Source organism: Triticum dicoccoides, chromosome 2A (assembly GCF_002162155.2).
Source record: "Triticum dicoccoides isolate Atlit2015 ecotype Zavitan chromosome 2A, WEW_v2.0, whole genome shotgun sequence".
NCBI lineage: Eukaryota > Viridiplantae > Streptophyta > Magnoliopsida > Poales > Poaceae > Triticum > Triticum dicoccoides.
The window spans coordinates 194,351,003-194,362,479 of record NC_041382.1 but is presented as its reverse complement, the minus strand read 5'-3'; the positions used below and the strand labels follow the sequence as shown (position 1 = coordinate 194,362,479).

Here is an 11,477-nt window from a genome sequence, read left to right as displayed (position 1 = left end):
GATCGGAGGGAGTAAAATGTAAGGGCTGATATGAATAATAATTGGCCTAAAGGACAATATTTGCTGTCTTAAGCATGAATACGTATGCTATTGGAAAAAGTAGCAACACATAGCTTAGCTTGTGTATGGCTAATAGATTGTCCTGTTCGCCTTCAATTTTGTGGAATGTTCTAGATAACACCCCCCCCCCCTCCATGGTCTTTCACGTTGAAGCATCTTAAAGAGAGAACCTTTATTTTCTCAACAAATCAAAGTACCTCTTGTACTTATGAAAAAAAGATATTTTTAGTGTATGCAATGATCATGGTAATATTTAATAAAATCTAAGGATTGAGATGAATAATATTACCTACAGATTTTTCTTTTGCTGCAGTCCATTACGTTGTTCTGATGGCTTACCTTTTTGAACTGTTTCATAAGTTATGGTGTGCTCCCCTGCTTTTCTTTCACATTCAAGGATCTTTAAGAGAAATCTTTGTTGTTTTGTATTTTGTACTTTTGGCTTGTTTCTATGTATTCCACTATGCCTATTTTGTATGGAGCACTATGCAGCTTTTTAGTTTGTTTCTTAATATTTGCTGTTATTATATGCATTTTCTCATCTGATCCGAGATTTTTTTTGTGTAATAGTAATAACTGTAAGCTGTCCGCGCACCAAGTCTTGAGAAGTTGCCCAAGATGCCCCTTTAAGCTGTGCCTAAGTTGCTGTCAGAAGATACGTGAAGGGAATATGTCAGGCAGCACCCCTGAAGATAAATTTACACAACGACTGTTGCAGCAAGAGTCAGCCCATGAGGATGGCAGCATAAGTTGCCCCTCCATTGAGTTGGGTGGCTGTGGCGACTCTCTGCTAAACTTGATATATACAACCCCGTCCGACGACCAGTCGGAGGAACTCAGTTCAGGAGACGAGCTAGGTGCTCCAGGCAATGACTCTGGAGTTAAAGATGCACAAGCTCATTCCTCGCCTTTAGCTGAGAGTAATGGCAGCCTTGCCAGATTATCCGGTGGTCAGCAGGAATCCATGTCCACATAATCTCTGGTGATTTTGCAGCAGATACCCACCCATGCATCCTTGGGGTGCGAGATGGGATATGGTCTGAGGTGGGTAGAGGTTAGAATGGCTTGTTTAGTGTGATTATCGGCTGATTTTAGGTCTGTGACCTACCTGGGGATATTCTCGAGTAATTGTTTGGTGTTTGTTCATCTTTGATTTAGACATTATGTTTGTTGTCAGTGTAAATAGGGTATGACTATTTATCATCCATGAGTCGGAAGCTTGTATCGGTTCGGTCGCACTGTGGTTAATTTAGAAAACTGTCTGTACTCTATCGGCTATTGCAGTGTTCCAGAAAGTGAGGGATTCTATTGGATTAGTCGTCTGAAATAAAAGTGACTTTTGGGTAGTTACATTGAATTGGATCTGCATATCCTGATTTCCGGCCCTGTTATTGATATGTAGTGTCTCTATATTCGTGTTTCGTGATTCCTTGAGCTAAGCGAACATGAATTGTGCGTGCAGCGCAAGGCCGCTACAGTTCTACCTACACCCACTAGGTACCGCGAATGTTCATATAGAATGGTTGAGTGGGGTTGTGGAAATTGCTGTTGGGGCTCGGCTTTTGGAATAAAAATAAACTTTTCAATTTTTAAAATTCTGAAAAAAATGTGTACACACATTGCACTACACTGCATATCCAAAACAATAAGGTGTGCATTAAGGATGCTATCTGAGTCTATCCACCTGGCGATTCTTACTGTGGCAAGATTAAAAAGAAAAGGAAGAAGCAAGAGAAAGGGTATCTACCGTCCCGAGATAGTACTTGCGTTGGTAAAACTTTCCTATTCTGTTTCTCCTCCACGCACGCGACCTCTTCTCTTTCTTTCACCTCTGACCTCTCCCATACACCACGCGACCTCGAGCTCTACAACCAGCTGTGAAGGACCTCGCGCCCGAGTGCTGCGCCCAGGCCCACAAAGCCGGCCATCTGGGTGAGGCCGTGCAGGGCAGGGATTGGGAAGGAGAGACATTAGCTCTAGCCAGATCGGCCGCCCATGTCTTCATGATGCCGGCCTCCCTCGTGGTCCTTCATTACCTCACACTTCGAGCTCCACTGCCGCCCTCTCCTTTCATCTCCTCTTCGCCACCACGTGGATGGGGACGGTACCCTCAATCACCACCACCGTCGACGGCGTGCTCTACATCCCTCATCGACCCATCGAGTCGCCCTCCCCTCGGGTCTGACCGGCTTGGTTCTAGCGGCGGCACAAGCTCCAACCGTGCAATGGGAAGTGAAGCAAGGTGGACACATACAGATCAATCAGCAACTCCTTATCGTGTGGCTACATCGCCGGCGGTGGTCGGCCGAGTTCAGCTTGCTGGTGAGTTCAATCCAACCCATCCTCTCTCTCTCTCTTTCCACCATTCGGTGATTAATGCACCTAAGCAGGATGTTGTATCTTATATAAATAGTATCCTGTAGACTTTGGAAACTTTAACCATCTAAAGTTGAAAATAATTGCAGCTTCTGTGGTAGTTAGCAGTGTGTATCAGTTTTTCTGGGTGCAAATCTTTGTCCTGGCGTGTACAAATATAGATACTCCTATTTATTTGTATTGAGCTTAGTTGCATTTATAGTGTTGGAGCTTCTTTTATTTGCATCAGTAGTGAATCCTGTGTTTCGTGCAGTTCATACAAGATACTAAGTATTTTTTAGTTTTACCTCATTCCTTCTTATTAAACCACAACAGTACTATTATGAACTTGCACGTACCAATGCTTCATATTGTTGTACTCTGAATCTGACGAACTAACATCATGTAGTACAGACAAGAAAGTGAAAGGGGCGCTTACCTACCTGGCACCGCCGAGCTTTCACCGCCAATGGAGGTGATTGTCTGCTCTCGGTTTCATGGTGCCAATGGAGGTAATTGTCGCTGCAATGAAATTCTTTCTACTGAGCGACCTTCTTGTTGTTCCTCTTCCTTCTGACATAATGTGACCCGTTCTTGCAGGTGGGTGTGAAGTGAGCACACAGTTGTTCATCGTTGTTGGATAGGTTCTTCCTGGTCATCTTCTTTTGTTGAGGCCTGACGTTACAATCGCGTTAAGGTATGTCTTCTGATGCGAACATCTATGGTTGTGGTTTCTTGTTCTTGTTCGTTTGGTTGGTTTTATGAGTAAAATGCAAGCGCGGTCCTAATTCTTTCCCAAAAGTGTCGATTGGGTCCTAATTCTTTCAAAATGCACATCTGGGTCCTAAATATTTCTAAGTTGTTCACCCGAGGTCCTAATTTCGACTGTCCGCCGCTGACCAGCTCGCGTGGCGCTTTGACCGCTGCCACGTCGACTCGAGGGCCCACGCGGGATAGTTCCCGCGGTTGGAGGTTGGTAATTTAAGCAGTTTGGCCCCTGGAGTTTGTCCTCTCTTCATTCCCCGATCCCTAGGTCTTCTGCTTGCTCTCTCCCTCTCTCTGGCGCCGCGCCGTCGCCGCCATGTCCGCCGCCGCTAGCTCGTCTGCCGTGAAGCACCGCGGGAAGAAGGCTGCCCAAGCGCCTGCTCCACCTCCGGCGTTAGCCCTTTTCTCGCCGCCCATCTCATCGCCGGCTGCCGCGGGTATGCTGCCGTTGGTACCATGCCCTAGCTGCCGCATTTGATCTACAATTCGTCTTGTGTCAAAATCGAAGGCAAATCCTGGCAGGATTTCTTACAAGTGCCCCAATCACCATGTAAGATCTTTTACAAGTGCCCAATCGATTTGATGTTTCTGTGTTTCTTTTTGACTGAATTTTTTTTGCTCAATTTCTATCAGATTCAACCAAATCCTTGCCAACATTACTATTGGGAAGATGGACCAGACAACTATTTTGATTTTTTGGTGAGAGCTGGGTATGTCAGCCGTGGATTGAGCAGTTTAGATTCGGCTGGTGTCATTGCAAGTGAAGAAACAGAGGTGCAAGATGCTTGTGCAGGAGCAATGCATAGCACTGTCGAGACTGTGGCATATGCAGAAGCAATGCAGAAGATGAATGAGCTCATTTTTCTCTGTAGGAGTATTCTCAGTGCACTTGTTGTACTGATTGTAGTTGTGGTGTATGTAGGATTTAAGAAGTGATGTGTTAGTATGATGTATCCAGTGATCAATGCTTGTTGGTGTATCCAGATGTTGATGATTTACTGTTGCAATGAAATTGAACTAAAATTTGGCAGCATTTTGGTTGTTTTTCTGTACTTTGGCACCATTTTTTTACTAGCATTGACAACACAAATAAACAGTAATATGCAAGGCCATTCTTTTACTAACTGAACTTCAAAGCAGTCTGAAAGATAGATAGATGGACCCAACATTACAAGGTCTTGAAGTTGTGCAACAAAAGTATTACATTTCCATGGTTTGTGTGAAACCCAAAGCCACATCTTAGCATGAGGTTTCATTACAAACCACCTTGTTTCCTAAGCAAAAGAAAAACATCCTACACTGCTTCTTTCCATAACATCTTTGTAGCTCTTCACTTCTGAGTTGTTGGGGCTTTGTTCTCCTTAGTTTTTTTCACTTTCTTCCTTCTCTTCAAACCTAGTGTAGCAGTAGTGTGGCTTCTTGGAGCTGGCAGGGCATCTCTGCAGTTTGCAATGAACTGGCTTTCTGGTAGAGGAGCTGGCACTGCTGTTTGAGATTGTTGAGTAGCTATAGCCTACAAACCAACCAAACATGTATTTAGTAATGTAGGTGAATTTCTGGAAGAACAGATGGCATTGCATTTATTAACATTGCATTTAAATAAAAAGCTCTCACTTGGTCCTGTAAAATCTCAATCATAGTAGATGAAGCAAGATCATAATTCATAGAAGAAGATATCATATTAGATGTACTTCTGCCCACTTGTGGACATGCCTTTTTCTGCAAAAAAAATAAGAAATGTTGTTGACTATTGCAATTTTAGTTTTCAACGGCATTTAAGGGAAACATTTAAGGGAAATGCACCTTGCAACTGGGCCTTCTCTTGACTGGTAGTTTAGTTCTTTGTTGTGTTTCTGGAAGCACAACCTGAATTGGCACATGTTCTGTTGTTTGCACATGTTCTGCTGCTTCCTCTTCTGCTGCTGGATATTGTTCTGCTGCTGGATCTTGTTCTGCTCCTGCCTCATGTGCTGCTGTTGGTTGTCCTCTACCTAGTTCAGGGCACTTTCTTTTGTTGTGTCCTGGTTGATTGCACACACTGCAGTGTCCAATAATGCCATGTCTGCTCATCCTAGTTCCATTGTCCTCCTCTAGTGGGTTCTTCTTTCTCTTCTTTCCAGGCCTACCAACTTTCTTCTCATAGTGTGGTCCAGCTGGTAACTCCATGTCTTAAACATGCAACTCCATGTCTACATGGAATTCTTTCATGTCTTAAACATGCAACTCCATGTCTACATGGAATTCCAGAGAGCTGCCATGCCCTACAAGAACACTCCTCCTTCTGTATGTTCACATCATACTCCCCAACCATGCCTTTAACATGAAATATGTGTTGTCCAGCTGGTAATGCAGTGCAGTTGTTGGACATGTTAATATTTTTGTCCAGTTTTTTTCTAATTTTTGGACAAATTTGACCACACATCTCCTCAGATTCCAGATTCTTGCTATAAAACCTAGTCATTAATTGGTCCTTGATCTTCTTAAGACAAGTAACTATAGGCATTTCTCTGGCATCAAGTATATACCTATGAAATAACTACAGTTAGATAATGCTACAGTACTGACAATATGAAATCACTTCACAGCTGAAATGCTACAGTACTGACAACTTACTTGTTGAACACTTCACAGCTGTTGTTAAGAAGCAAATCACACTTTGGGAGTTCATGGAAATAGGCCTTGCACCACTGCCTTGGGTCAATTGCATCCAAGTACTCATAGGCCCCCTGATCCAACTCTTTCATCTCTTGCATGTACTTCTTCCAGTCTGCCTCATGTGTAGCTCTTGCAATTTGCCACAATTTATTCTTGAATACATCACCTTTCCAGTTTTTTGCAAAGTTTTGATGCAGATGCCTCACACAAAATCTATGTTGTGCATCAGGAAACATTGCATTGACAGCATTGATCAAGCCCTACATACATTGTAGAACAAACAAATGAAATGCTACAGTATGATAATATGAAATGCTACAGTATGAAATGCTACAGTATGAAATGCTACAATGTTCTTACTACCTTCTGCCTATCACTCATCAATGTCCATGGTGCTGTGTTTTGTATGTTCAGATCCTCCTTCAATGTGTTCAAAAACCACTTCCATGTGACAGTATCTTCCACTTCTACTATGGCAATTGCAATGGGAAAGATACAATCGTTAGGATCAACTCCAACAGCTGTCAGCATCACTCCACCATACTTGTTCTTAATGTGACACCCATCAATGCATATAATGGGCCTACAAGCTAGCAGAAAACCCCTTTTGCATGCATCTAAGGACATGTAGCAGTTATCAAACTTTCCATTGTTTGCATGCACAAGCATGGTACTGCCAGTATTTGATCTTCTGATTTCAGCTGCAAAGTCCCACAGTAAATTATACTGCTCAAGTTCATGTCCATGAATTATCTTTAGTGCAATCCTCCTTTCTCTAGCTAGCTTACTTCTAGTAGGTTGCATGTTGTAGTCCAATTGAACAAGTCTGCCAAAGTTTTGCAGTGTCATCTTCTCATCTGCTCTAAATGTTTCCACATACTTGCCAGCCAAATATCTTGCTGTAAATTGCTTGAGTGCCCACTCTCTTTCACATGTATGCTCACCCACATACTTCTTCACAACCCATGCTTTGGTCCTGCTGTCAGGTGCAGCAAATAAGAACCAGGGACAATCTCCAACACAACCTGCCCTTATCCTCTGCTTATCATTTTTTATGTAATGAATTTGCACTCTTTGCTTCACAATGTACTCCTGAATTGCTGCTCTTAGTTCAATGACAGACAAGAACACCATGCCTATGTGAAAATTGACTTCTTTCATGTTCTCAGGCCTCCACCTTTTCAGCTTCACTTTCTTTTTCATTTTTTTCCTTCCTTGTGCATCTACTACTTCCACTTCCTCTGCTGAATCACTATCTTCAAGCTCTGAACCTTGTAGCTCCTGCAGTTCATCTGTATCATAGTCACTGTCCTGCTCCCATTCAGATTTCTTCTTTTTTTTCTTCTCAAATTTTTCATCAACCCATTCTTCATATAGATCATCATCATCTTTGCCTACTTCATTGTCAGAGTCTACCCAGTCTGAATCCCATTCACTGTCATCACTATCACTGTCACTGTCATTTTCTTCTTCTACCACAAGTTTCCTCCTGCTTCTTCTAAGCTCATGTCCAACATTTAGTCCCACTAGTGGAACACTGCTACTCCCTTCATTGCTGCTGCCTGCATGACATTGGTTCAGTCTGCCTTTGTGAGCTTTCACCTTAAACCTGGGACTTCCTCTTATTCCACTGCTAAACCCATGAGATTTAGGGCTTAGTACAAGAGGTAGCTCAGGTGTACCACTAACATGAATATCATCCATTACATTGTCAAAGGCCATATATTTGTGATCAACAAACAACTGAAACAACTGGAATTTTGGAACAACTGTTGTCATGTGCAAAGTGTCAGCGTCACAGTCCACAATCCGCAGTCCGTCGGCTAAATTCTTTCCAGGCAGTAACCAGTAAATAACATGCTTAGATTGGTCACTATATCCCAGTTGCTGCATAAAATCAGTGAGCCAGAGAGGAGACCATGTATCTACTTCGCAACCATCGAACAGAGCAACTTTACCATCGACGTACGTCTTTGATCGGCCAAATCCGCAGAAAAATCCACCATAGTTGATTTCTACGGTAAAAACCTCCTCTTGTGCTCCTAGGTATCGAGGGATTCAGTCAAATACTACCATCGATTCGAGCTAAATCGAAATCCACGGAAAAAGAGGATCGAGGGTTAGGGTTATGGGCAACACACGGACCGTATCGTGGAGGAGGATCTCCAGGTCGCCGATGCACGGGCGCCATCCTAGCGGCGCCGCCGCTGGACAAGCGCCTACGATGGCCGCCTGCCTCTTCTCACCGGACCGCCGCCGTCGATCTCCCCTGTTTCGCCAGAGCAGAGAGAGGTGGGGAAGAGGAGAGGAAAGGACTACGGCTGTGGAGAGATTAGGGTTGGGGGGCTCTTTTGAAAAAATGCACGGCTGGTCGTTATCCCGCGTGGGCCCTCGAGTCGACGTGGCAGCGGTCAAAGCGCCACGCGAGCTGGTCAGCGGCGGACAGTCGAAATTAGGACCTCGGGTGAACAACTTAGAAAGATTTAGGACCCAGATGTGCATTTTGAAAAAATTAGGACCCAGTCGACACTTTTGGGAAAGAATTAGGACCGCGCTTGCATTTTACTCTGGTTTTATTGTGTGCATGAGTTAGCGCCCGTTAGGTGCTTGTGCTTATGTCATAGGAGCAATGATTCATAATTTAGGGAAGATATTTGGTCAAAGATCAACTAATATATGAGCTCATAAATTAGAGGCAAAGAAATGCTTATCACTCATTTTTCGAACAGATACTAACAAAACATTGGTAAGGTGAATGAATTATAACCTTGGAGGTGAATAATAAAAAGAAAGGAAAACGCGAGCCTCCGCCGATGTGGTGCTAGCCACCACCACCGAGCCCTAGCAGCAAAGGGAGTGGTGGCTTATTCCACGGCGCATCTCCACGCGTGCAGCAGCGACCCCGGGAGGAGCTCAAGCCGCAACGATGGTCCACCGCGCCGGCGCCGTCGTCGGTGAGTCCCCGATCCAATCCATGCTCTCTCTCTCTCTCTCTCTCTCAGAGGGCAGCTGCGGACCCCAAGGTGCGGTGCCGCACCCTACCTGTCGTACAGTCTAATCTCTCCCCCCTTGCTTCCTACCCTCTCTCTTCAGCTCCTCTATTTATTTGCACAAATTCTTTTTTGTCTATGCCTAGAAGGTGTTTGATGAAAGTTCAGCAACATCCAAGCATGCTCACCTCCAGTTCGCCAACAACCAGAATTTAAAGAAAATGAGAACATCGAGTGTGCACTACTGATGCCATCATGGAAAACTCACTGCTCTTGTTTAATTTTATTTATGTAGTCAACATTTTGGTCAAATGATTCTCACGTGTTAACAAATTGTACTCACATAAAACTGAGTATTGGTCTAAGGAGCTGGAGGCAAAACAAGAATTAATGTTCCTTTATTTACTTAGAGCTTATGTTCAGATCATTGACATTTGCATATCCCCTATTTGTAGTATCATTTTGTGTCTCGTGTTATGCATGTAATTAAGTGCAGTCGTGCCTTCTTATAATGCCTTGCACTTTCGGGTGTGTGGATGTCAATGTCTACTATTTATCAATCACCCATCAAAGAAAGATCATATGATTTTTCTACAGCCCTGATTTTACCTTAGCTAAGATTATATAACCATCAACTTGATCAAGATTGCTCGTGTGTGTCATCTTATGTTCTGTTTCAAAGGTCGAATACCCATACGCCATCGAAGTTAGTGTGTGATGTGCCTACTTCTATTAGGAAAGTAGAGAGGATGTGATTGTTTTATTTTTCTAAAATTGGTAATGTGGCAACTAGCATGGCTTCTGCTATGTTGATTTAGATCTTGCTTGGGTACTGGTTACCTTAAGTAATGCTCCCTCCGTCCTAAAATAAGTGTCGTGTCTTTAGTAAAATAAGTGTCGTGTCTTTAGTTCAAATTTATTAAAATTTAAACTAAAGCCACGACACTTATTTTGGGACGGAGGGAGTAGTTGAAATACATTGCAGAGAGTAAACAGAGCATGCGTATAAAGGTTGGTTAGGTCAACTTTGTTATTAATTTACACAGAATTGAACTTGTTGATATGGTGATAGGGTCTGCCGTGTTCATGGTTGTTGATTAAATTTTTGTATAAACTTCTACCAATATGTTCTATTATAAACTCACTAATTTATCTGTTAGACCGGCAGTGGAGGAGCAGCGGCGGCCAACGGCAGATCGGCGTGTCATGGGAGCAGACACGGCGGCTGTCACGGGCAGAGCAGAGCGAAGTTGGCATGGCGGCTAGGCGGCTGTCCGGACTGGATCCCGCCATCACCACCAGCCCGCCTCGTTTGTCCGTGTCCATCTCGGCGAAACCAAGGGTCTGCCTCGTGTCCTGCGAGGTGACACTCCACCGCCACCGCTCTGCTGCTTCCGCCCTACACTTCGCTCCCTCCGGTGCCATCCTCACCTCCGACAAAAAGGACCTCTTGGACGTCATTGCACATGCTGGCCTCTTCCGACCCCGTGGCCACCGTGATCAGGTTTGGATATGGTTTCATGCCTCTTTATGACCCCATTCATCGCCGTGGCCCAATAACTCTAATTTGGGGATTGCTTGCTGCAGGTAATTGATTTTGTGTTCCTGGATTCGGGTAAGAAGCTAGTGACCTGCTCCAAGGGCAAGGTTATCTGGGTTTGGGACCTCGACACATAACACTGCCTTCAAATTGTAAGGTGTCCATCACATCAAGATATGGTCGATGGATGTTGATTCTAGCGAGAAGTTTTTGGTGTCTGTCTCGGCCGATCAAGAGCTGTGGGTGTTCAAAATCAGGCAATCAGCTGAACAGGGTGAAGATTGGAACAAATGGGATGCACTTCACCATTGATCTATTGTGATTCCTTTTCCCCTTTAATAACGTGTACGTATAGGGTAGTCAAGCGCCACAGGATATCAACTTTTGTTGTGGATAAGAGTGGGATGATCAATCGGATTGCCGGGGTAGTACAACATTGAGTCATTGGCAGTTGGGCTCAACAAGGACAAGGCGTTGTTCACCATAGGGGTATTAGGAACAGAGAAAATACTCACACAAGGCATGGAGCAGCTACAAACTTGTTAATGTTATACAGGTCAGCATTTTCTTCTTCCAGTATCCCGTCAATATTAAAAATGTTTGCTAACCAATAGTCATCACAGTATCTGATATTTGTAGTTTTATATATCAATTGACAGGTTGATGATTTGTCAAAGGAATTTTATTGCAAATTCCTGTAGGCCTGAAAATGCACACTATCATAACAGAGTAATGTGCAAGTACACAATGTCATAGTAGAAAAATAGAATTTTGACTGATTATTTAACATCACCGTGAGCTTTCCTTTAAATTTGTGCCTTTTGATTTACCCCTGCTATTGTATAAGTATGTGTAGGTTGATTTTGCTTATTGTGTGTTTTATACAGCGAGCAGCTTCCCTTGCGCCGTCATCCATCCACCAACAAGTCCATGACCATGCATCAGGTCATAAAAAAACTCAAAAATTATTTCTTATCAATATGTTTCAAATATGCTTCAGTTCTAAATTTGTTCCCTTTTCCCTTCATTTTTCCAAGAACTGTACTGTTTGGCATTAGTAGATACCTCTACTAAGGGACAGATATGTATGATAGGTTCATTTCACTTTTTTT

The 11,477-nt window shown here is 43.5% G+C and overlaps 2 protein-coding genes and 2 long non-coding RNA genes across 10 annotated transcripts in view; 3 read left to right on the top strand and 1 right to left on the bottom strand.

Annotated features, from left to right (window-relative positions):
• LOC119354164 (lysine-specific demethylase JMJ25-like) overlaps positions 1 to 1,417 on the top strand; it is a 6,830-nt gene extending 5,413 nt beyond the window's left edge. The window contains exon 6 of the mRNA XM_037620875.1: positions 631 to 1,417. Coding sequence (XP_037476772.1) covers positions 631 to 1,036 — 406 coding nt within the window. The 3' untranslated portion in view covers positions 1,037 to 1,417. The remainder of the gene's footprint in view (positions 1 to 630) is intronic.
• A 545-nt stretch (positions 1,418 to 1,962) lies between these two features.
• LOC119359260 lies at positions 1,963 to 3,104 on the top strand. The gene is made up of 3 exons (XR_005172438.1): positions 1,963 to 2,382; positions 2,830 to 2,927; positions 3,016 to 3,104. It is a non-coding gene; the product is annotated as an uncharacterized LOC119359260 (long non-coding RNA).
• A 1,214-nt stretch (positions 3,105 to 4,318) lies between these two features.
• Positions 4,319 to 5,346, bottom strand: LOC119357776. Its single transcript, XM_037624613.1, has 3 exons — positions 4,984 to 5,346; positions 4,795 to 4,899; positions 4,319 to 4,693 (listed from the first exon to the last, which is right to left on the bottom strand). Exons 1-3 carry the CDS (start codon positions 5,344 to 5,346, stop codon positions 4,511 to 4,513), a joined length of 651 nt encoding a protein of 216 aa, XP_037480510.1. The 3' UTR covers positions 4,319 to 4,510.
• A 3,288-nt stretch (positions 5,347 to 8,634) lies between these two features.
• LOC119354163 overlaps positions 8,635 to 11,477 on the top strand; it is a 5,342-nt gene continuing 2,499 nt past the window's right edge. The window contains exons 1-5 of one of the 7 annotated variants that reach the window (XR_005170658.1): positions 8,635 to 8,789; positions 9,986 to 10,329; positions 10,413 to 10,921; positions 11,025 to 11,094; positions 11,253 to 11,310. This is a non-coding gene — a long non-coding RNA (uncharacterized LOC119354163). Of the gene's footprint in view, positions 8,790 to 9,985; positions 10,330 to 10,412; positions 10,922 to 11,024; positions 11,311 to 11,477 lie in introns of those variants that run through there. The other 6 variants (XR_005170656.1, XR_005170657.1, XR_005170654.1 and 3 more) reach the window with 6 other exon arrangements.